Raw genomic sequence first — 24535 nt, forward strand, 5'->3', positions numbered from 1 at the left:
GACTAGATCGGAGGCAGGAGGCAGGAAGGGAGAACTCATTCGCGTTAATGATCAGATACTGTAAGTCGTCCAACACTCAGGGACAAAGCAAAACAAAAACAGGCTTACAGGCAAAGAGGAACTCAGACTAGGAATACTCACAAAACAGGCTTTTACTCAAAACGTGCAAACACAGGTTTCCTCCGAATCAAACAAAACAGGACAGAGCAAAACAGAACAGAAAATGCAATGAACCAGCAACCCGCAATACCCACAACCCACCCTTAGGAAGCCCACACGCAAATTAGACGATCTGCTCCAGCCGGTACCCAGGGGTCGGGGCCAGCCGGTCGCCACGGCGACCATGCTGGACATGACAAATAGTTTTGAAGGTGCACAAATTCTCACCGTTATTTGTCCTGTTAAGTAATAAACTGTTTTGTGCAATGTCTGCTAGGTATTAGAGTCTCAGATGAAGGCGGACATGGCCGATAAAGAAATGTTGGAGTCCAGTCAGAGCAAATATGAGGAGGAGGTGCGGGAAAAGTGCAGTATCATCAGTGAACAGAAGGCGGTAAGTACTGACTAGCGCGGAACTGACACTATTCCGGGCATAGACTTCTTGTTTAGATCACCTGGATTTGAGCAACAAGAGTATGGATGTTAAGAGGGGACTGTATGAGAGTGTGATTGTGCCGACTGTGTTGTATGGTGCAGAGACTTGAAGCCTGAACGCAGATTTAAGAAGTGTTTGAGGAGTATGTTAGGAGTGACAAGATTGGATAGATTAAGAAATGAAATTGTGAGAGACAGAACTGGAGTAGTAGTGGAACTGAGCAAGCGTGTTGATAAGAGAGTACTCGGTTGGTTTGGACACATGGAGAGGATGGATGAGGAGCGGATGTTGAAGAGGATCTAGAAAGCAGAAGTAAATAAAAGGAGACTAAGAGGAAGAACGCGATTGACGTGGATGGATGGTGTTATGAGTGCACTGCAGGAAAGATATCGAAATCTAGTCGAAGCTAGAGCTCTTGTTGGTGATTGCAATGAGTGGAGAGGTGTTGTAAAAGGATAGTGGGATGTTTGGACGCGATCTAAGGGATGGGCATATGATGCGGCAGGGGTAAACCAGCGAAAGCTGTCGGGCCCTGCTGTTGAACAGAAGAGTGTGTTGTGTCACCCTGACCCGAGTGACATGGCCGCTTTCTCGTGTCCCGTTTTCATTTGGAGGGACGAAAGCATGACCGACTTGGGTGCTTAACTCACTTATGTCAACTGAGGACACGGTGTAGACACTCTTATTGTAAAGGGGAGGGGGAGGCCCTGACACAATGCTTAGTCATGGTGAGTTACTGCTTCGCTCACCCCCCCCTCTCCTTCAACTCCTCCCACCTCACCCCTCACTGTGAATGTGTGAGACTGGAGTGTCATGCCCAATTTCGTTGTCACAATATGTTAACCCATTTTGTAACAATGACAATAAAGGTATATTCTATTCTATTCTATTCTATTCATACTTTTTGTGTAGACCATAAATGCAATGGAATCCAAGATGAACAGTTTGGAGCAAAGAATTGCCGAGCTGTCCGAGGCCAATAAGCTAGCAGCCAACAGCAGCATTTACACTCAGAAAAATATGTAAGTTGTGATTGCCTGTCTTTCATCTCTATTCGGGATTTTATTTTCACAGAATATGAGGGTGAAAAATCAAAGACATCTACTTTTAGTGAACTATTGTGATGTTTGGTCCTGGCAGGAAAGCCCAGGAAGAAATGATATCAGAGCTACGCCAGCAGAAGTTCTATTTGGAGTCTCAGGCTGGGAAGCTGGAAGCCCAGAATGCCAAACTTGAGGAGCATCTAGAGAAGACAAGTCACCAAGAGCACACTCACAAGACTCGGGTTTTGGAACTGGAAACAAGGCTCAGAGAGGTTCATATTGGATTGTTCCTGACTGTATTTTTTTTCCGTGATTAAGCGAATGTTAAATATTTTTAACACTTTTCCTGATATCTTTTGTCGCATAATACTAACATTTTTGGGGGCTTATTTAGTCGTTTTTTACCTGTTTTTTTCTCCTTTTTAAAAAAATCATTTTAAAAAAAATCTCATTGTGTTTATTTTTTCCTAACTGTTACTTTTTTCTTGCTTTTTTGTTCTCTATTACATTTTTTCATTTATTTGTTTCTTTCTTTTTTCTGGCTTTTTCAGAATTTTCCCTGCTCTTTTTTTTCTCTTTTTCTCTCTTTTTTTTTCTTCTCAGGTTTTAACCACTTTTTCATTTTGGTATTTTTTTTCTCTTTTTTGTTCTATTTCCCCCCTTCCATTACGTCATTTTGTGCACAATTTTACATCATATTTGGTCGTGTAGGGATTAAAGAAGCAAAAACAACCTGAAGAGCCGTTTGGGACCCGAAAGAGCCGGTCCTTTTTAGTGAGCCGAGCCGAAGAAGCCGGTTCTCGAAAAACTCTACTGACTTTGCTCAACTTCGTTCTACTTCGACATTGACTTCAAAATACCGCATTTAGGACACACCGTCAGGGCAACCCGTGTATTTGCACTTACGTGCACCGTAACTTTGACTTAATTCGCTTCTTGATTAGCAATTTCGAGCCCTGATTTTTGTGAGCCGGCAAGATTTTCTTGTGCGCGGAAAAGCTCTGGGTAGTGCGCAATAGCACACACATGCAACTTAGAGGGAACATTGGATGGGATGGTGGTTGCATAAATAAATAGGCCCTGCATAAACATATGCATTTATCTTCCTAGATTGGACTGGAGCACGAGGAACAGAAACTGGAGATAAAGCGGCAGGTGACAGAGGTGACACTGTCCTTGCAGGAGCGGGAAGCTCAGATCACCAACATCCAGGCGACTCGCCGTGCTTTGGAGAGTCAACTGCAGCATGCCAAGACCGAGCTAGAAGAGACCACTGCTGAGGCCGAAGAGGAGATCACTGTGCTCAGAGTGAGACAGGGACGGAAAGGGAGGAACCGAATTATGAAGTGTTTTTCAATATCGTGTTACTGAGGTGCTGATATATGACCCTCTCTCTTGTCAAATCTCTCAGGCACACAGAGATGAGATACAAAGGAAGTATGATGCTTTGAGAGACAGCTGTGCGGTAAGCAGCAACATATTTTGGTCTTTCCATGAATCTATGGATGCCGTCAATATAAAAAGTTGCTCGAATGCCAGGTTTTGCGATAGTCTCACTGTCAGGAACAGTGAGACCTCTAAGCTGCGCACGTGCGCAATTGCGCACTGCTCGCACATTCTCTGCGCTCAAGGAAATCTAGCCAGCGCACAAAAATCAGGGCTCGAAATTACTCATTAAGAAGCGACTTAAGTCAAAGTTACAGTGAGTCGAAGTAGAACGAAGTTGAGTAAAGTTAGTGGAGAGCCGGCTTCTTCGGCTCGGCTCACTAAAAGGAACCGGCTATTCCGGGTCCTAACCGGCTATTCAGGTTGTTTTTGCTTCTTTAATCCCAACATGACCAAATATTATGTAAAACTATGCACAAAATTACTTAGAAGAAGGTGGGAATAGAACAAAAAAGAAAAAAATACCAAAATCAAAAAATCTGGAGGAGAACGAAGTGCTTAAGAATACCGTGGGAGAAGCAGTGTCACGAAAAGGACCTACAGGTACGACTCTTGAAGTACTTTAGAGTTAGAACCAGTGTTCCCTCTAAGCTGCGCACGTGCGCAATTGCGCACTGCTCGCACATTCTCTGCGCTCAAGAAAATCTAGCCAGCGCACAAAAATCAGGGCTCAAAGTTACTAATTAAGAAGCGACTTAAGTCAAAGTTACAGTGCATGAAGGTAAAAATACACGGGTTCCCCTGACGTTGTGTCCGAAATGCGGTATTTTGAACCTCATTTCACAACATGGCCAAATATTATGTAAAATTATGACTTAGACTTAAAGAAAAATGTTGGGATTAAAGAAGCAAAAACAACCCGAAGAGCCGTTTAGGACCCGAAAGAGCCGGTTCCTTTTAGTGAGCCGAGCCAAAGAAGCCGGTTCTCCGACAAACTCTACTAACTTTACTCAACTTCGTTTTCCTTCGACTCGACTTCAAAATACCGCATTTAGGACACAACGTCAAGGGAACCCGTGTATTTTGACCTTCATGCACTGTAACTTTGACTTAAGTGGCTTCTTAATTAGTAATTTTGAGCCCTCGTTTCTGTGCGCTGGCGAGATTTTCTTGTGCGCTGAGAATGTGCGAGCAGTGCGCAATTGCGCACGCGCGCATCTCAGAAGGAACACTGGTCATGGTAGTGCAAGGGGGCAGCACGGCGGCGCAGTGGTTAGCGCGTGTGTGGAGTTTGCATGTTCTCCCCGTGCTTGCCTAGGTGCTCCCTTAGGTGCGAATGAGCGAGCAAATTGTCTGTCCCTGTGTGCCCTGCGACTGGCCGGCAACCAGTTCAGGGTGTCCCCTGCCCACTGCCCGAAGACTGCTGCGGTTGGCTCCAGCACCCCCGCGACCCTACTGAGGATAAGCGGTCCAGATAATGGATGGATGGATGGATGGTAGTGCAAGGATGAATGCACAATTAAAAAATGAAGAAAAAAACAACACCCCAGCTACTGTTTTAGAGTCCAAAAGCAAAAAACTATTCCATAGTCAGATCTTTTATCTAATATCCGGCCTAGTTTGAATCACGAGCACACACATCTGATCAGCAACGCCTGAAATCCACTTCTGCAAACTGTAGTATTCATATGCTGTCAGTCATTTAGGAGGAAAAAATATTCTTAGTCAAAACAACTCATTTTTGCACATAATAGATTTGCTTCTTAAGCCCTTCTGTCGCCCCCTTGAAGATATGCATACACCCATTAGACTTTTAGAATGTCTCCAGAGTGAGGCATTAGTAATTATCCATTAGCCTGTGAAATTTGGAAATGATCTCATCTCATCTCATCAGCTGCACCGCTTATCCTCAGTAGGGTCCCAGCAATCATCGGGCAGTGGGCAGAGGACACCCTGAACTGGTTGGTCGCAGGGCACATTGGGACAGACAACTCACTCGCTCAGTCACACCTAGGGACGATTTGGACCGGCCAATTCACCTGAAATGCATGTCTTTGGAATGTGGGAGGAAACCGGAGTGCCCGGAGGAAACCCACGCAAGCACGGGGAGAACATACAAACTCCGCACAGGAAGTCTGGAGCTGGATTTGAACCCACGCAGGAGGTTCCCACGACCTCAGAACTGTGCCGCACATGCGCTAACCACTGCGCCGCCGTGCTGCCCCTTTGGAAATGATAACGGATAATATTAGGCTCAATAAGCCTTCTTAAACCTTGGGACTGGTTACAAGTGGCTACTCAGCACATTCTTGGTAATTTCCCTGTTTTCTACCTCACATCCTACAGGTGATCACTGACCTGGAGGAACAGCTTACCTCACTGACCCAGGAGAATGCTGAGCTGAACCGCCAAAACTTCTACCTGTCCAAGCAACTGGATGATGCGTCCGACGAGAGAGAGGACCGACTGCAGCTGAGCCAGGATGTGGACCAGCTTCGTCGAGAGGTGGCCGACCGTGAGATGCACCTTAACAACCAAAAACAGGTAAAGTCATACTTGTCTTGTAGTGTTGGTTTCTCGGAGTCCAATTAGTAAAGTTTACTAATCTTCCCCACCAACCAGTTGATGAGATTAATTAGGATCTTGTCTGCATATTACCTGGTTCATATCCCTCAAGAGGGGTGACCGACAGCAAGAGAAACACATACAATAACAAAGAAAATAAAAGGGGAAAAAAAAGCAAAAAACACACACAAAATTTTTGGGACCATGGCCAACCCAATTGCCCAAACACCCAAACAAGTTAGGCACCTAAATTGGTCATGCTTTCGTCCCTCCAGATTAACTGGGACACCAGAAAGCGACCATGTCACTCGGGTCAGGGTGACACAACACACTCTTTGTTCAACAGCAGGGCCCGACAGCTTTCACTGGTTTACCCCTGCTGCATCATACGGGTGCCCAGCCCATCCTTATGAACGCGTCCAGAATCCCACTATCCTTTCACAACACCTCCCCACTCCTTCCTATCACCAACAAGAGCTCTAGCTTCCATTATATTTAGACCTCAGCAAGGTATTAGCATAATGTGTAAAAATTAAGTGCCTTTTGGATCCACGGCTTTTGCATTTCTGTAAGAATACTGTAATTTATCTTACCTATTTTTGTTTTAATTCTAATTAAAGCTTTGAGACAGCGAACGTAAATATCAAGTCAAGTCAAGTCATGTTTATTTGTGACGCCCTTAATCACAAAGAGTCTCAGAGGGCTGCACAGACCACAGAATATTGCAAACCACAGACTATTATGACACCATCCCCTGATCTAAAACCTACATGTGGGCAAATAATACACAGATATTGTCAACATAAAATATAGGTTTCATATGCTACAGAATAGAAGTGAGTTTTAAGCTTAGATTTAAACATTTCCACTGAGGTTGCAGATCGAATCTCAGGGGGAAGAGCATTCCACAGCACCAAGGCTCCCAATGGAAAACACTATCGGATTTCTTCTTGGCTCTTGGGATCACTAGTAGACCAGCATTTTCTGAGCAAAGGCTCCGGACCGGAACATAGGGGGAAATTAAATCCGAAAGATATGAAAGAGCAAGTCCATGCATGATTTTGTATAATACCAACAGAACCTTAAAATCACATCATAAGCTAACAGGGAGCCAATGCAGGTTAGCTAAAATCGGGTAAATGTGATCAAACCTTCTTGTCTTAGTTAAAAGCCTCGCTGCAGCATTTTGTACCAGCTGAAGACTCTTGATTTTGGACTTCGGGAGACCAGAGAGTAGGATGGAATGGGAATTTACCAAGTTTTTGTGAACGAAAAAATTGAAAAGTCACTATTTGAAAGTTTATTTCTGGCCCAAACTTGCATATCATTGTTCCCGTGTGTAGAAAGAAATAATTTAGAAATCCATTATTGTTGGATCAATGGTTCATTAAAAGGTTATTTCCATTACTTTCTAAATCTGTCATCATCAAATGTGAGTTTTTTTTCATTAAAATAGAAAAATATCAAGGTCAAGCCAAGTCAAGTCTTGTTTTTTGTATAGCCCTTTATCACAAGGAGTCTCAGGGGCTGCACAGACCACATACTATTCAAACTACAGACTACACCATCCCCTGATCTAAAACCTACATGAGGCCAAGAAAAAGTCAAAAACCTCAAATCAAGTCAAGTCATGATTATTTGTAACGCCCTTAATCACTTGGAGTCTCGAACGGCTTCACAGACCATGGATTATTGCAAACCACAGACTATTATGACACCATCCCCTGATCTGGAACCTACATGAGAGCAAGGAAAAACTCAAAACCTCAACATGAGGAAAATAAAGAAACCTTTAGAAAGTCGTTAGCTGGAATCTATTAGCATGTATTTGTTAGCATCCACTCGTAGAGAAAAAAAAATAAATTCGGAGGAGTTATTTCATCCTCGTACATAAAAGTGGCCAAAAACATGCATTTCAGGTGAATTGGCCGGTCCAAATTGTCCCTAGGTGTGAATGAGCGAGTGAGTTGTCTGTCCCCGTGTGCCCTGCGATTGGCTGGCAACCAGTTCGGGGTGTCCCCTGCCCACTGCCCGATGATGGCTGGGATGGGCTCTAGCCCCCCCGCGACCCTAATGAGGATAAGCGGTACGGCTAATGAGATGAGATGAGAAAAAGGAAACTAATATGAATAAAATGATGACCCACAACACGTGGTAAGCTTTCTCTCCTGGCTTTGATCTCTTTGATCTCCGGCAAAACCTAAAATGCAACAGAAACAAAATGAAAATAAATCCAAACAGCTTGCCAACATAATTTTTGCCGTTCCATGTGTTCCGTTTCTCCCCAAACCTGCACAAAATTGAGTCATTTTATTCATATTTAGTTTCTTTTGTATTTTATTAGCATATTTGGTATTGGAGTAATCCAAAAGTAATTGAAAGTAATCAAGTTAAAGTAACCCTACCCAACCCTGCCGGTGGAATAAAAATGTGTTGAACTGGGTTCTAACTTTTGTTTATTATTTACTAAAAAGAGAACATATTTAAAATAAAAAATATATATATCAATATTTGAATTATTTAAGGATTTCATGGTAATGCAAGGGGGCAGCACGGCGGCCAGTGGTTAGCGCGTGTGTGGAGTTTGCATGTTCTCCCCGTGCTTGCCTAGGTGCTCCCTAGGTGCGAATGAGCGGGCAAATTGTCTGTCCCTGTGTGCTCTGCGACTGGCTGGCAACCAGTTCAGGGTGTCCCCTGCCCACTGCCCGAAGACTGCTGCGATGGGCTCCAGCACCCCGAGACCCTACTGAGGATAAGCGGTGCAGATATTTTGGTATTGGAGTAATCCAAAAGTAATTGAAAGTAATCAAGTTAAAGTAACCCTACCCAACCCTGATAATTGCATACATAGTCTGATACCCTGCTGGAGTCCAAAACTATTATGTTGTTAAGATGCATTTTTGTTGGTCGGTTTTATATATTCTGCACCAAATTGTGCTTTAAAAATGTCTGTATTTATACCAGCCACACAGATTTTTTTCAGTACAGTCTGCTTTCCTATTTCACCTCCTACGCACAGCCAACCAGACGCTGTTTTTTTTTTCATTCTTACATACATTATGTGATATCTCCACAACCTGTGACAGAATACAAGTCATCTCTCTCCCAGCCCTGACAGTGCAAAGCAAAAACCAGGCAGCGGTAACTCTTGAAATGATTCCCAATACTAATGCGTAATATTCAGGTTAGAGCCGAGCATCGGGAGAGCGCGACGAGGCTGCGCTTGTGCGCAACCGCTCCTGTGGGAGGGGGCTACGTGGGTGTCCGGTAGCGCTCTCAGCCTTGACGGTTGTGTAACCGGCAATAGAAGGAATATACAAGGGATGTGGTGGCGTGTGGGAGGGAGGAATGTGTCATCCCCATCACTCCCAGGTCGTGTCAGCTGTGGAAGCGTTGGACTTCAGAGAGCTGTGGTGATGCTGCATGACCAGCAAAGGCTATATTTATCTCCCAACATTTAAAAGAAGCTTTTGTGGGCATTGAAAAGAAGGCATCTGCCAAAAATGTGCACTGTAAAAACACTTGACACGGTTGTAGGGTGTTGCTTGATGTCAGGTTCAACCCAACACTTGTAACAAAAACCTGTATACAAAAAGGACACAGAGAATTGTGTATACCGCAAATCCCGGACTATAGGGCCGCTACTTTTTTCCCAAATGTTCGGCCCTGCGGCTTATTCAGTGAAGCGGCTAATTTATGGAATTTTTGTAACGGCCACCAGCGACGCAGGAGTTTAAAAGGTAAGCTTAAGACCAGTAGAATATGTGCGCCAAGAAAGACTGCAATCTATAAGTTTTAGCATAAAATTTCTGTAGAATCAAAGTAAGTTCCTATATTGGGGAAGATGCCCCTGATAACGATAATTAAGAGAAGGAAGTTGATTACGACACACCAAGAATTTCACAATTACGGGAAGCTTTTTCTTCACAGGCATGTTTGATACCTTACGAGCGTGATGCTACTAGCGTGTTGGTACCTTTCAAAGGCACGGTTTGGGATGAAAGTTATATTATTATTATTAAAGCTTTGAAAACTCTCTCGGTGCACCGTCTTTCTTCATAAATATGTGTCACTCAAAAAGTGGTGGGTGCGGCTTATAATCAGGTGTTCTCTATAGTCTGGAATTTACGGTAGTTTACTTGCAAGGGAAGCGAACGGAAAACTGCTTTTGGTTACAGTTCCTCCAACTCACTCCAAAGCAGCCTTCCCTCACCTTGCCTTTTATTCAGAAAAGGAACACCCTAGTTACAAGGTGGTTTCAACACTAAGGGTTAGGGGTTGGTTGAAGGTTGAATTTTTCCATTGAAACCAGTTCTTGCACAACAACTTGTTATTTAAAATGTGACTGATTAACTCTCTTTATGCTATACTTCAGGAAAGGATCCTTGATCTTCAGGTCAAATCTGTAACTGATTCACACCATTTTATTCTCTCTTGCCAGGGTGTAGTTGAAGACTTTTGCTATTTTGTAAACACAATATCTCACAAGAAAACTTATAACACACATAAATTATAGTAAAGTTGAATAACTTATGTACATTATTCCAACACTTGATTTTATTTTTTTTAGTTTTGAATCGAACTCGTGGCCAAAGGCCCTTATTGGCTGTTATCGATTTAACCAACAGAGTGCGGCAGAGGTCTACCAAAAGAGTTAGTTTCATCATCCATCCATCCATTATCTGCACCGCTTATCCTCAGTAGGGTCGCAGGGGTTCTGGAGCCCATCCCAGCTATCTTCGGGCAGTGGGCAGGGGACACCCTGAACTGGTTGCCAGCCAGTCGCAGGGCACACAGGGACAGACAATTCGCTCGCTCATTCACAGCTAGGGACAATTTGGACCGGTCAATTAAGCTGATAATGCATGTTTTTGGAATGTGGGAGGAAACTGGAGTGCCCGGAGGAAACCCACGCAAGCACGGGGAGAACATGCAACGTGCAAACGCCACACAGGAAGGCTGGTAGCTGGATTTGAATCCATGACCTCAGAACTCGCTAACCACTGCGCCGCCGTGCTGCCCTTAGTTTTATCAGTCTAATTTATTCCCTTGGTCTTTCTGAAGGGCAAACACTCGGTACATAAATGTTATTTTACCTTTAAGTTAATTGGGCGGCATAGGCTCAGGAGGTAAAGCGCTCGCCTTGGGATGAAGATGTCGCAGGTTCAATTCCCGGCTGCTATATATCGAAGTGTCCTTGGGCAAGACACTGAATCCATAATGCCCCTGATAGCAGGTAGTTGGTTTGCATGGCTGACGCTGCTGTCGGTTAGTAAGTGTGTAAAAGGGAAAAGTGTAAAGCACATTGTAAAGCGTTTTGGGGGGTCTTCATTGACTCGAAAAGCGCTATATAAATGCAGACCAAATGCAGACCATTAATTTCAATGATTTTGATAAGAATTATTGATCCGAAGGAAAACCTGACCACAATGCTTGAGCTAACTAAAGGATTTATTTACGAAATCAATAAATGAAAAACATTGCAAAAAGATAAACTTGGAATGTTCCTAATAAAAAAAGTGGTAACATGTGTGAAGGGAAAGGGATTTTTCTGCAATGATTGGAAAAAAAATGGTGGGTAAACTATAGGAGTTAAGGTCTTCAAAAACACGAATGAGCAGAGATCTATCATAGCATGTTTGAATCAAAATGACCTGGCACCAAAAATCACAGTTGGGCAATTTTTCCTGTTATTCGTTGAGAAAACACCACTGGATGCAGGCAAGCTGAGGCCCTCTCTGTCACAGACCAGGAACAGAGACGGAACCCAATAGCGTTGGTTTTACTCAGTTTTTATTAAGAAAGAGAACAGTGCTTGCATCCATGATCCGATGATATAGCAGGAACGTGGATGTGGCACTTCCGTGTCGAGCGAGGGTAGTCGTTGGCAGCGAGAAAACAGGTCGATGGCCGGGACGGAGGAGCAAAAACAGAAACAGGACCAGAAAAGAGGTCGGAAACAGGTATCAGGCAGGAAACAGGACAGGATAGTGTCGGAGAGTACAAAAGCTTGCCTAGTTGAGAGCATAGGTTCGCAGACGGTCTGACGGGTTCCTTTTGGAAGACGGGAGTTTAAACGGAGTCCAGCAGCCAATCAGGACCCGTGGCTGTTCGGTGCCCCTAATCAGTAATCATGACACTCTCTCCCACGAGGTTTTCACGCTCGGAGGAGAAAGAGAGGGACGCAAGAGACGTTTAAATGAAATGAAATGATCTGCATTTATCTAGCGCTTTTCAAGTCAAGACTTTCCCAAAGCGCTTTACAGTGTGCTTCACATTTCCCAATAGCGGCCGTGCAGCCATGTAAGGCGCTAACCTGCTTATTGGGGGTATTAGGGGTTCAGTGTCCTACCCAAGGACACTTCGACATGTAACACGGACGAGCCGGGATTCGAACTGCGATCTCTTGATCCCAAGACGAGCGCTCTACCTCCTGAGCCACTGCCGCCCCGACTTGTGTCTCTGAATCCGAGAAAAAACAGCGAGGCGGACGTTGCTGCATGCTTTTAACCATCTCGTGACGTCACTGACCACCAGAAGCGTGATATATGAGCCTGCTCTATGTGTTCCCCCCAAGGTACTGGGATTTTGACAAGATGAAGTCACTGGATGAATGTTACAGATACTCATTAGATCAATGGATGAAAGCAAAGATTCTAAACAATGGCATGCTTTTCTCTAAAGATAGAACTGAGAACACTAGGCAAGGTATCACAGCACCCTGGTGTGCCCCAGCAAACTGATTTAAAAACACAGCATGAGCCAATTTATTAAAATTGGAAAAGATAAATTAGTTTTGATGGAAACCCAGAACAGTATTATATAACTTGATATGATCACACTGACGTAGCAGACCACGGATTCGAGCAATGCTTAAAGACTTTGTGTGAATGCTCAGAACCATGGAAAATTACCCTATTTTCCGCACTATAAGGCGCACCGGGTTATAGGGCGCACCCCCAAAAAAGAGTTTTTGGTCCTATTTTTTCCATACATAAGGCGCACCGGATTATAAGGAGCTACAATGGGAACGTCGACAAAATAGTCAGATAGTTCAGTCAAACTTCTTACCCCCTTAACATTCCGAAAGCTTGCAAAGAAGCAAATATGTGTCTCAGACATGTACGGAAACAGTGTCTGTACCATGTCACCAATCACTCAAATTGGGATTCAAGAAATGCCAAACATTTCTTAGTTTCCATTTTATTTTTTGCTGGCCACTGTGTGGACAGCAAAGTAAGAATTTTATTCTGCAGGGAAACGGGGTTCTTTACCGTGCATATGACAATAAACACTTTGAATTGAATTGAGTTTAAAAATAGACTCATCACAGAAACATCTAGATCGTTCTAAAACAAGATACCGGGAAAATATAAAGCCGCATAGCTCACCTAAGTTCTCTTGCAGCCATCACGTTCAATAATGATACGTAACCATGGTCTTCTTACAACCGTGAGTGTAGTAAATCCAGGAGAGTAAAATATTTACAAATACAGAATAGTAAAAAATGTTTTTTCCATGCCGTAGTGCAACCCAACGTGTGATTCACATTCATCTTTTTCGGCCAATTACGGGCTTTGTTTCGCCCCTTTAGCCTATGCCAGCCTGTAAATGATAAAAAGGATCCGCCTCTTTTACCTCCGAATAACTTTAGCCAATAGTGACTGATTCAAATGATGCAAAATGGTAAAACATATATCTATTCTCAGTTCCAATGTGGTTTATATTTAACATTAAAATTGTCAAGACAGGATATATAGCCAAATATGGTGATACAAAAAATGATCAATACAAATTATCTATCTATCTATTTTTTGTGTAAAATAGAAAATACAATATGTGAGAAAAGCAGAATTTACTAATATGGCAGATATTTTACCCAATTTTAAGTATTATTTTCCTTTTTCAACTAAAAACTTTTCAAGAGACAATTTGTAGTCAAAGATTAAATGAAATTTACAAGAAATACAAAGTATATATTTTCAAAGTGTTTATTGTGGTAAAATGGAAAGTAAAATGATTTAATAAAGCAGAATTAACCTTATTTTTAGTATTATTTCTTTGTTCTACTAAAAATTGTACTTAATTATTTTGTTTTCTGTCATGATTACTGATGTGACTCAGCTGTGCCCGCTCCTTTGGCGCCAACTGCCGCGGGTTCTGATTGGCTCCCTGTCAGTATTTAAACCCAGTCCTGTCAATCCCCTGTTGACAGTCCGTCTGCGAAACTCTGTTTATACTAGGCAAGCCTTTTTCGACCCTGACTCTGTTGTAGAAAATAAACTTGCATTTGTAGAAAAGATTTGCATACATTTAGAAAGAAATGTAGAAAGACTTGCTTACAGTTGGGAGAAATGTTGTTTACATCTCGGGAAGGTCTCAGCGGACGAATTAGTATAAACAATCCTCCTTAACGGAGGACAACAGATAACGGCAAAGGGCAAGGTGACATAAACTGGCATAAACTTAAAAACACTTCCAAATAAGGACGGAACCCTGGGCATCTACGCCTTCAGGCGTGAAAAGGGACGGGGCCAAACCGGGTACACGTGCTATGTTGAAAACTATAAAGACACACGCATATCTTTGATTCGCTGAGTCTCTTGTTGAAATTGTGTATCAATAAAAAGAACTCCCTCTTATGTCATTTTGATTCCTGCATTTCTTTGAACACGTACGAGACGATTCAACAAATTGGTCTTATCTTCAACAACTCACGCCTGTCCCGTTTTTTGCTCCTGTTTGTCTCCCGCTATGACCTTGCTATGCTATGTGGTAAACGTCACACAAGTGGGTCCTGTTTCCGTTCTGGTCTTGACATTTTTTTATTCAACTACATTTTTTAACTCCTCTTTTTCCTTTTTACTTCAGACTATAACACTGTTGGCGAATTTCGCACCACAAATCAAACACAACAAAGTAGGTTTCATTGCATCCTGAATGGAAAAATACAATTTACTGTATTTCTTTAATTCAGTGCTTTTAAATTCAGATTCAGATTCAGATTCATCTCATCTTATCTCATCTCATCTCATCTCATCTCATCTCATGTCATTAGCTGGATCCTTATTAGGAGCCCATCCCAGCCATCTCCGGGCAGTGGGCAGGGGACACCCTGAACTGGTTGCCAGCCAATCGTAGGGCACACGGCGACAGACAACTCACTCGCTCAGTCACACCTAGGGACAATTTGGACCACCTGAAATGCATGTCTTTTGGAATGTGGGAGGAAACCCGCGCAAGCACGGGGAGAACATACAAACTCCGCACAGTATGGCCAGTAGCTGGATTTGAACCCACCCACGCAGGAGGTTCCCACGACCTCAGAACTGTGCCGCACACGCGCTAACCACTGCGCCGCCGTGCTGCCCTGAAGTACTAATAATATACTAAATCATTATAGCTATGTATAGTATTTTACAGTAGTGCAAAGAGCGCAAGAGGAGCAGCTAACCAGATGTGCAAAATGGGCAGTCAGGTAAACAAGTCACTATACAATAACAATAACACGGGAGTACGATAGTGCAGAGGAGAACAGATGTGCAAAGGAGTGGCTAGGTATGCAACACTGTGGCAGTTTTCTGGGTCCGGATTCTGCCCAAGGTCCTTTTGAGAATTTCCAGATTTCCCTTTTAACTTCTGTCAAATTAAAACACAAACTGTGATCTGCTGCCACCTACTAATCTGAAGTAATATGACAGTTACAATCCCCTGCATGACCTGATTCTTTCCTTTTTGTCCAGAACCTTGAAACCCTGAAGACCACCTGCACCATGTTGGAGGAGCAAGTGCTGGAACTAGAGACTTTAAATGACGAACTTCTGGAAAAGGAGAGACAATGGGATGCCTGGAGGTCGACACTAGAAGATGAAAAGAGCCAAGCCGAGAGGAGGACAAGGGAGGTCCAAAGAATGCTGGATACTGAGAAACAAAATAGGTGAGGCGGTAATCTATTCGAGATACCGTATTTTCCGCACTATAAGGCGCACCGGGTTACAGGGCGCACCCCCAAAAAATAGTTTTTGGTTCTATATTTTCCATGCATAAGGCGCACCGGATTATAAGGCGCTGCAATGGGAACGTCGACAAAACAGTCAGGTAGTTCAGTCCAACTTCTTACCCCCTTAACATTCCGAAAGCTTGCAAAGAAGCAAATACGTGTCGTAGACGATGTCACTCAAATGCATCGTTCCAAATATCATTCGGAAGATTAATGCCTTGGGATTCAAGAAATGCCAACCATTCCCTAGTTTCTATTTTCTTTTTCGCTCGCAGCTTTACTGTGCATATGACAGTAAACACTTGGAATTGAGTTGAATTTAAAAATAGAACACATCGAGATCAGTCTGAAACAAGATACTGGGAAAATATATAGCCGGAGTAGCTCACTGAAGTCGATGTGTTCAATATTAATGTCCAACCATGGTCCGTGAGTGTAGAAAATCCAGGAGAGTAAAATATTCACAAATACAGTACAGAAAAGTAAAATACTGTTTTCTCTCTGCCGTCAACCCAACTTGCTATTAACATTCATCTTTTTCGGCCAATTGCAGGCTTTGTTTTGCCCCTTTAGCCTATGCCAGCCTGTAAATGATAAAAAGGATCCGCCTCCTTTACCTCCGAATAACTTTAGCCAATAGTGATCGATTCAACTGATGATTGACACATCTTTTTCGGCCAATTGCAGGCTTTGTTTTGCCCCTTTAGCCTTTACCTCCGAATAACTTTAGCCAATACTGATGGATTCAAATGATGATTGACACATTGGTTAGCCAATGAAACGCCGGTATATATATCCCAGCATACACCGCGGACTATTTCGCGTTCGGGGGAAAATCTCGTCGGCGGCTGCTTTCATTAGTTGCAAGACTTTGCGACTTAATATTGATCCATATATAAGGCGCACTGTATTAAAAGGCGCATGGTCAGCTTTTGAAAAAAATTAATACTTTTAGGTGCGCCTTATAGTGCGGAAAATACGGTACTCTAAATTGATGATGAATCTGAAGCTCATGAGAAAAAGTTACCGGACACCAGGGCAGACAACTCTGCAAAGTATTAAGGATTGATCATCAGAATATATAACAGAACAACACTTTAAAATTAAGTTTATTATAAATTTACTTATAACATTCATTGCATGTATATGACCACGCTGTTTTCCATCTGCCATCAGTATGTACCTGTATTTACTCATCTCCATTCATGCAATGTTTGCAAGCCACGTGAACTCCTCTTTCCTCAACGCTTTTAGTGTACATTTACGTTTTGTAGCGTCATCAATTTTGTTAGCTTCTTTTGAATCTTTTTTTCTGGGGCTGAGGTTTTGGCTTGATTCCTATTCACTTCTCCATTTTTCTTGTGTTCTTTGTGCGTCTACTTGGCGCAACCTTATAACACTCGGGAAAGTCCGGAAGCACGGAGTTATTCGATGCAGGCTTCTGATTGGCTGCCGAGTATGCAAATTGCCAAACGAACCGAAATTCCCAAACCGAACAAAGATTTCGAAATCGTAATACAGTGGGACATCGCTACTTCGCGGTTCCACGTTCGCGGGTTCAGAGCTTCGCGGGTCTAAAAAATAATAATAATATTATAACGTGGTCCGCTACGTCAGTCCTGTGAAAATTCCTTCTATTGCCGGTTATACAACCGTCTAACCGTCGTGGGTTCAAATCCAGCTCCAGACTTCCTGTGCGGAGTTTGTATGTTCTCCCCGTGCTTGCGTGGGTTTCCTCCGGGCACTCCGGTTTCCTCCCACGTTCCAAAAACATGCATTTCAGGTGAATTGGTCGGTCCAAATTGTCCCTAGGTGTGAATGAGCGAATGAGTTGTCTGTCCCTGTGTGCCCTGCGATTGGCTGGCAACCAGTTAAGGGTGTCCCCTGCCCACTGCCCGGAGATGGCTGGGATGGGCTCCAGCCCCCCCGCGACCCTAATGAGGATAAGCGGTACGGCTAATGAGATGAGATATTTATTTTATCTATTTATTTATTTATTTTTTAAGTATTTTTGAAGGAGCGTCGCTACTTTGTGGTTCCACGTTCGCGGGTTCAGAACTTCACAGGTCTAAAAAATAACAATAATAACATAAAATAATAAAAAAAAAATAATATTAAATTTGTAAGCATTTTTGAATGCGCGTCGCTACTTTTTTCACTTTTCGTGGGTGGTTTTGGTCCCCACTAACCGCGATAACCGAGGGATTACTGTAATACAAAAGTTTGATTGAAAAAAAAAAATCTTTTTTTTTTTTCTTCTTTTTTTTAATCTTTTTTGGAAAAAGTTGTCGGCCACACGGGCGGAGACGTTTTGTAAGTTGTAAGCCCGACATAAAAGATACACGCCCCGGGCGTCCGGGCAGACATCATTTCAGACACTGGATGAATACATGCAAATCCTCGTTTTCTTCAGAAAGAAGCGGAAAGCAACGTACAGTGGAACCTCGGTTCCTGACCATAATCCGTTCCAGAACCCTGTTCGAAAACCGATTTGTTCGATCACCGAAATCATTTTTCCTATTAGAAATAGTGTAAATCGTTTTAATCCGTTCCAACACCCTGAATGTTTACCATGAACGTAATAGCTTCACCCAGGCTAATCGTACGTTCGCGTTGTCGTAATCTTCCGTACGAAAGATTCCCCAACATGAACGTGTGAAAAAAAAAAAATCATGTCATTTACAAGTCATTTAGCACCCGGGTCTCCACAACAAGTGGTGAGCGGTTCATTGGAATGGGGGCTCCGTTCCAACACCCTCAATGTTGGGCTCCGTTCCAACACCCTGAATGTTTAGCTTAAATGTTTAACGTAAACTAAAGCTAACCCAGGCTAATCGTACGTTCGCGTTATCGTAATCTTCCGTACGAAAGATTACACTAACATGAACGTGTAAAAATAAAAAATAAGGATAAAGAAAAGAATTATGAATAGGATTTCTTACCTTTGTGGTGGTCAGCAGAAGGCGCAGGTGGACGGTGGGGAGGAAAATTATTGTTTGGAAGGATGTTCTTTTCTCTTAAAATACCGATCTAATGACACTTGCTTCTGCCTTCTTTTTAGCACTTTTCTAAAGTGACTCATAACAGGCATAATTAGGGGCTAAAAGACTTGGTACACCTATATTAAAAGCGAAAGAAAAACAAATCACGTCCGCCGCGATAACATGGCACCCTAGCGTACGCACTCACGCATTACCGGCGTTCGAACTCCGATTTTTTGACCGAACAGCGAAGCGAGAATTTCTCGAAATTTTTGGTCGGATTCCGATGTGTTCGAACTGAGAGGCGTTCGAAAACCCAGGTTCCACTGTAAATGTTTTTCACGGCATCCATGATTTGAAAATACTTTGAATTAGTCATAGCCTCAATAGGCCGTGATCTGATGTGTTCGAAAAACCTGTTACATATTCAGAGAGTACAATAATTGACCTTTTCCACATTGCTAGGTAGTGTTTAGTGTTTTTGTTTGCCTCCACCTCCACTCACTCACAAGTTGCAAAATGCTATTCCGCTCACTTGATGTCGTGGATTTCAACTGTATGAATATATAAAATTGTGGTCTTGTCGAGGTAAGCCCAGTTTGCTCGAGACTTTAGAATGTTTATGAGAATTAGAAATAGACACTGTATCAGAAATCGAGTTTTAAGGGGTCATAAAAGACAACTAGACAATTCCCGCGGCAATTGTAGGAGTTGTGATTGATGTGGAAGATGGTCCCGTCATGTATATACAACCCCGGTTGTTAGCATTATGAGTTAGCATAACATTTTTTAACCCAGAGTGATGTTTCTGTCATTTTTTTACTTGGTTCTCCCCAAGTTTTCGCGCAAGCTAGCTGTAACACTGTCAGCAATGCTAACTTCTTCATAGTAAAAAAATTGGCCCATCTGGCTATATTTCAACGACTTCATATTTACAAATCATACTAATGGCCTCATGTTATTGGTGTGATGCTAACAGATACGTTCTAAAAAGTGATGCTAACAGCTAAATGCTAACTTCTTCAAGCGAAAACATTTTGGTAATGGCAATATTTTATCGACTTCATATTTACAAATTATGCAAATGAGTACATGTTGATGAGTTATGCTAATGGATACATGCTAAAAAGTGATGCTAAAAGCTTAATGCTAACTTCTTCATGCTAAACATTTTTGGTAATGGCTATATTTTAACAACTTCATATTTGCAAACTATGCTAATGGGGACATGTTGATGAGTTATGGTAATGGGTAAATGCTAAAAAATGATGCTAACGGCTAAATGCTAACTGCCTCATGCTAAAAAATTTTGGTAATGGCTATATTTTAACAAATTCATATTTACAAATTACGCGAATAGACTCTTGTTGATGAGATATGCCAACATATACATGCTGAAAAGTGATGCTAACGGCTAAATGCTAACTTCTTCATGCTAAAAAATTTTGGTAATGGCTATATTTTAACAAATTCATATTTACAAATTACGCGAATAGACTCTTGTTGATGAGATATGCCAACATATACATGCTGAAAAGTGATGCTAACGGCTAAATGCTAACTTCTTCATGCTAAAAATTTTTGGTAATGGCTATATTTTAACTACTTCATATTTTCAAATAATGCTAATGGACTCATGTTGATGAGTCATGCTAACGGATACATGCTAGAAAGTGATGCTAACGTGTAATAACAGTATTATTACTACGTTATTACCATGAATGTGTTTTTTAGACCTCCACAAGGCATATCCTTGTTGCGATCGGTTGTGGGCCCATCTCAAATAAACTTGCCAGGACCGGGGGGGTGTGGGGGGCCGGAGTCCACAGAACCAAGTAAAAAAATGACAAAAAAGTCTTTAGAAACATAGCATTGTGAAGCTTCTCTGGAGGAATGCGTTTGCAACATCCCAAAACAATTTGTGTTTTTCAGACTCCGGGCTGAGCAGCGCAGCTCCGACTCTCGTCAGGCTGTGGAGCAGGCCGTCAAGGAGCACAAAGCTGAGATGTTGGCGCTACAGCAGATTCTCAAAGACCAGAAACTCAAAGCCGAGAGCCTCACGGAGACCGTGAGTGTTTGTTCGCCGGAGTATTTATCTAACACCCTCGCTTGTTAACATACGTGGCAGTGAGCACATCTTGCTTTCCATCCCTCAGTTGAATGATTTGGAGAAGAAGCACGCCGTGTTGGAGATGAACGCTCGTAGTCTGCAGCAAAAGCTGGAGAGCGAGAGAGATGTTAAGCAGCGGCTGTTGGACGAGGTCCGTTGAATGTCTTTCACACGTTATCATCACAGCTCTCGGATGAAATGATTACGTGATTAACATAACATATTTTAACTGCATGCCCGTAGGCCTGGTACATATCTTTTCAATTCATGAGGAGATGAAGAGCACATTTTGAGATCTATCTATCTATCTATCTAGACATCTATCTATCTATCTATCTATCTATCTATCTATCTATCTATCTATCTATCTATCTATCTATCTATCTATCTATCTCTCTTTCTCTCTCTCTATCTATCTATCTATCTATCTAGACACCTATCTATCTATCTATCTATCTATCTATCTATCTATCTATCTATCTATCTATTTTTCTAGACATCTATCTATCTATCTATTTTTCTAGACATCTATCTATCTATCTATCTATCTATCTATCTATCTATCTATCTATCTATCTATCTATCTATCTATCTATCTAGACATCTAGACATCTATCTATCTATCTATCTATCTATCTATCTAGACATCTATCTAGACATCTATCTATCTATCTATCTATCTATCTATCTATCTATCTATCTATCTATCTATCTATCTATCTATCTATCTATCTATCTAGACATCTATCTATCTATCTATCTATCTATCTATCTATCTATCTATCTATCTAGACATCTATCTATCTAGACATCTATCCAATTATCTATCTATCTATCTATCTATCTATCTAGACATCTATCTATCTATCTATCTATCTATCTATCTATCTATCTATCTATCTATCTATCTATCTATCTATCTATCTATCTATCTATCTATCTATCTATCTATCTATCTATCTATCTATCTATCTATCTATCTATCTATCTATCTATCTATCTATCTATCTATCTATCTATCTATCTATCTATCTATCTATCTATCTAGACATCTAGACATCTATCTATCTTTCTAGACATCTGTCTATCTATCTATCTATCAGGGTTGGGTAGGGTTACTTTAACTGGATTACTTTCAATGACTTTTGGATGACTCCAATACCAAATATGCTAATAAAAGACAAAAGAAACAAAATATGAATAAAATGATGACTCACAACACGTGGTAAGCTTTCTCTCCTGGCTTTGATCTCTTTGATCTCATTTTTGCTGTTCCATGTATTCCGTTACTCCCCAAGCCTGCACAAAATGGAGTCATTTTATTCATATTTAGTTTCTTTTGTTTTTTTTTAGCATATTTGGTATTGGAGTAATCCACAAGTCATTGAAAGTAATCCAGTTCAAGTAACCCTACCCAACCCTGCTATCTAGCTATCTAGCTATCTACCCTGGTCATATCCCTCGAGAGGGGTGACCGACAGCAAGACAACACATACAAAAATAAATAAAATAAAAGAAAATAAAAAAATAAAAAACGGTAAAAGTAGCAAAAAAAAAACACACACAAAATTTTTTGGGACCATAGCCAACCCAAATGCCCAAACACCCAAACAAGTTAAGCCCCTCGGCATCCAAGCTGGTCATGCTTTCGTCCCTCCAGATGAAACGGGACTCAACACACACTCTTCTGTTCAACAGCAGAGCCCGACAGCTTTCACTGGTTTACCCCTGCCGCATCATACGGGTGCCCTGCCCATCCCTTAGAACGCGTCCAATCATCCCACTATCCTTTCACACTTTGAGATCTACTTAAAATCCAAATGTGTTCAAGGAATCCGAATCACACAGCGGCATCTGTTGTTCTTTTGCAGCAAGAGAAGCTTCAGCAGCAAATGGATGCTCAAAAGGCCCACATATTTCGTCTGACCCAGGGCCTGCAAGATGCCCTGGACCAGACTGACCAGCTAAAAACTGAGAGAAATGACCTGGAATATCAGCTGGAAAACATCCAGGTACTGCTACAAATACAGTCATGTACTAGACGCCATACTGCCAATCTTGTATGGTTATCTCAAATTGTGCAAAAATTTTTAGAATTCCAACATTTCAAAACAAATCCACTATTTCGTGTTGTCTTGTCTGTCCAATTCATTCACATATTCACTGAGCTTTTTTTCCATATTACCGTATTTTCCGCACTATAGGGCGCTATTTTTTCATATTTCTTAGTGTTAAATATATGAGTGTTGCGATAAAAACATGAAAAATAGGATTTCATCATATTACCGTATTTTCCGCACTATAAGGCGCACCTAAAAGCCTTTATTTTTTTCAAAAGCTGACCGCGCGCCTTATAATACAGTGCGCCTTTTTAATGGAACAAAATTAATTCGCAAAGTCTTGCAACTAACTTGCAGCCACCGACTAGAACGCCAAGTAGTCCGCGGTGTATGCTGGGTTTTATTTACCGGTGTTTCACTGGCTAACCAATGTGTCAATCATCATTTGAATGGATCACTATTGGCTAAAGTTATTCGGAGGTCAAGGAGCGGATCCTTTTTATCATTTACAGGCTGGCATAGGCTAAAGCGGCGAAACAAAGCCTGCAATTGGCCGAAAAAGATGAAAGGGTATAGCACGTGGCTGACGGCATACAGAAAGCATTTTTTTACTATTTTGTATTTGTAAATATTTTATTCTCCTGGATTTACTAAACTCACGGATATAAGAGGACCACGGCTGCACATTATTATGAACACAACGACTTCGGTGAGCTTCTCCGGCTATACATTATCCCTGTATCTTGTTTCAGACTGAACTTGATGTTTCTGTGATAAGCGGTGCAGATAATGGATGGAATGGAGTGTCTATTTTTAAATTCAACTCAATTCCAAGTGTTTATTGTCATATATACAGTAAAGTTGTGAGCGAAAAAGAAAATAGAAACTAAAGAATGGTTGGCATTTCTTGAATCCCCAAACTTTAACCTTCCGAATGATAATTGGAACGATGCATTTGAGTGACATCGTACGGACACCGCTTCTGCACGTGTTCTCGACACGTATTTGCGTCTTTGCAAGCTTTCGGAATGTTAAGGGGGTAAGTTGGACTGAACTATCTGACTGTTTTGTCCACGTTCCCATTGTAGCGCCTTATAATCCGGTGCGTCTTATGTATGTCAAAAATAGGACCAAAAACTATTTTTTCGGGGTGCGCCCTATAACCCGGTGCGCCTTATAGTGCGGAAAATACGGTATTATTGTCTGATTTGTCTATAAAATAGGCACTGAAACAGTGACACGTAGTCAGGGGAGGCAGCTGAGGCTGTGCCTCACGTGTCATCTTGGAAATACAAATTTTAAAATATATTTAATGGTTCTAACCATTCACTGTTAAAAGTCCTTCTCATTTAACTTCAAAATTCGGGGATATTATTTCTATTTCAAATTGCTGAATTTTCACATTACCGTAAATTCTGGACTATAGGGCGCACCTGATTATAAGCCGCACCCACCACGTTTTGAGAGGAAAACTGATTTTTGTACATACACAAGCCGCACCTGTATATAAGCCGCATGCGCCCACATTTAAACATGTAACACAAACACAAAATTATCCCAAACCCGACTTCAAGTCCCGCGATTGAAACTAAAAGTTTTTTTGGTTTGAACAAATTTATTGACACTAAAAACAGAAAACAATCATGACAATCTCAACAGCAATTAAGCACATTCACAATATTATATTCCAATATTACGTTTTTAACAGCAAACACAAAGTGAGGTTTGAACAAACCTTCTCGAAAATCTTATTAGCAATCAAACATATTCACAATTTCATTATATAACATCTTTG

General features: G+C 41.7%; 1 protein-coding gene across 4 annotated transcripts in view; it reads left to right on the forward strand.

Annotated features, from left to right (window-relative positions):
• citb (citron rho-interacting serine/threonine kinase b) overlaps window positions 1–24535 on the forward strand; it is a 172004-nt gene that overhangs the window by 47853 nt on the left and 99616 nt on the right. For all 4 annotated transcript variants that reach the window (XM_088336922.1, XM_088336918.1, XM_088336923.1 and 1 more), the window contains 10 exons: window positions 437–553; window positions 1508–1617; window positions 1736–1910; window positions 2749–2946; window positions 3050–3103; window positions 5371–5568; window positions 15333–15526; window positions 20503–20638; window positions 20727–20831; window positions 22552–22692. In XM_088336922.1, the coding sequence (XP_088193048.1) occupies window positions 437–553; window positions 1508–1617; window positions 1736–1910; window positions 2749–2946; window positions 3050–3103; window positions 5371–5568; window positions 15333–15526; window positions 20503–20638; window positions 20727–20831; window positions 22552–22692 (1428 nt within the window). The remainder of the gene's footprint in view (window positions 1–436; window positions 554–1507; window positions 1618–1735; window positions 1911–2748; window positions 2947–3049; window positions 3104–5370; window positions 5569–15332; window positions 15527–20502; window positions 20639–20726; window positions 20832–22551; window positions 22693–24535) is intronic.

Source organism: Urocampus carinirostris, chromosome 5 (genome assembly GCF_059441175.1).
Source record: "Urocampus carinirostris isolate Australia breed hairy pipefish chromosome 5, RoL_Ucar_1.0, whole genome shotgun sequence".
NCBI classification, from domain to species: domain Eukaryota; kingdom Metazoa; phylum Chordata; class Actinopteri; order Syngnathiformes; family Syngnathidae; genus Urocampus; species Urocampus carinirostris.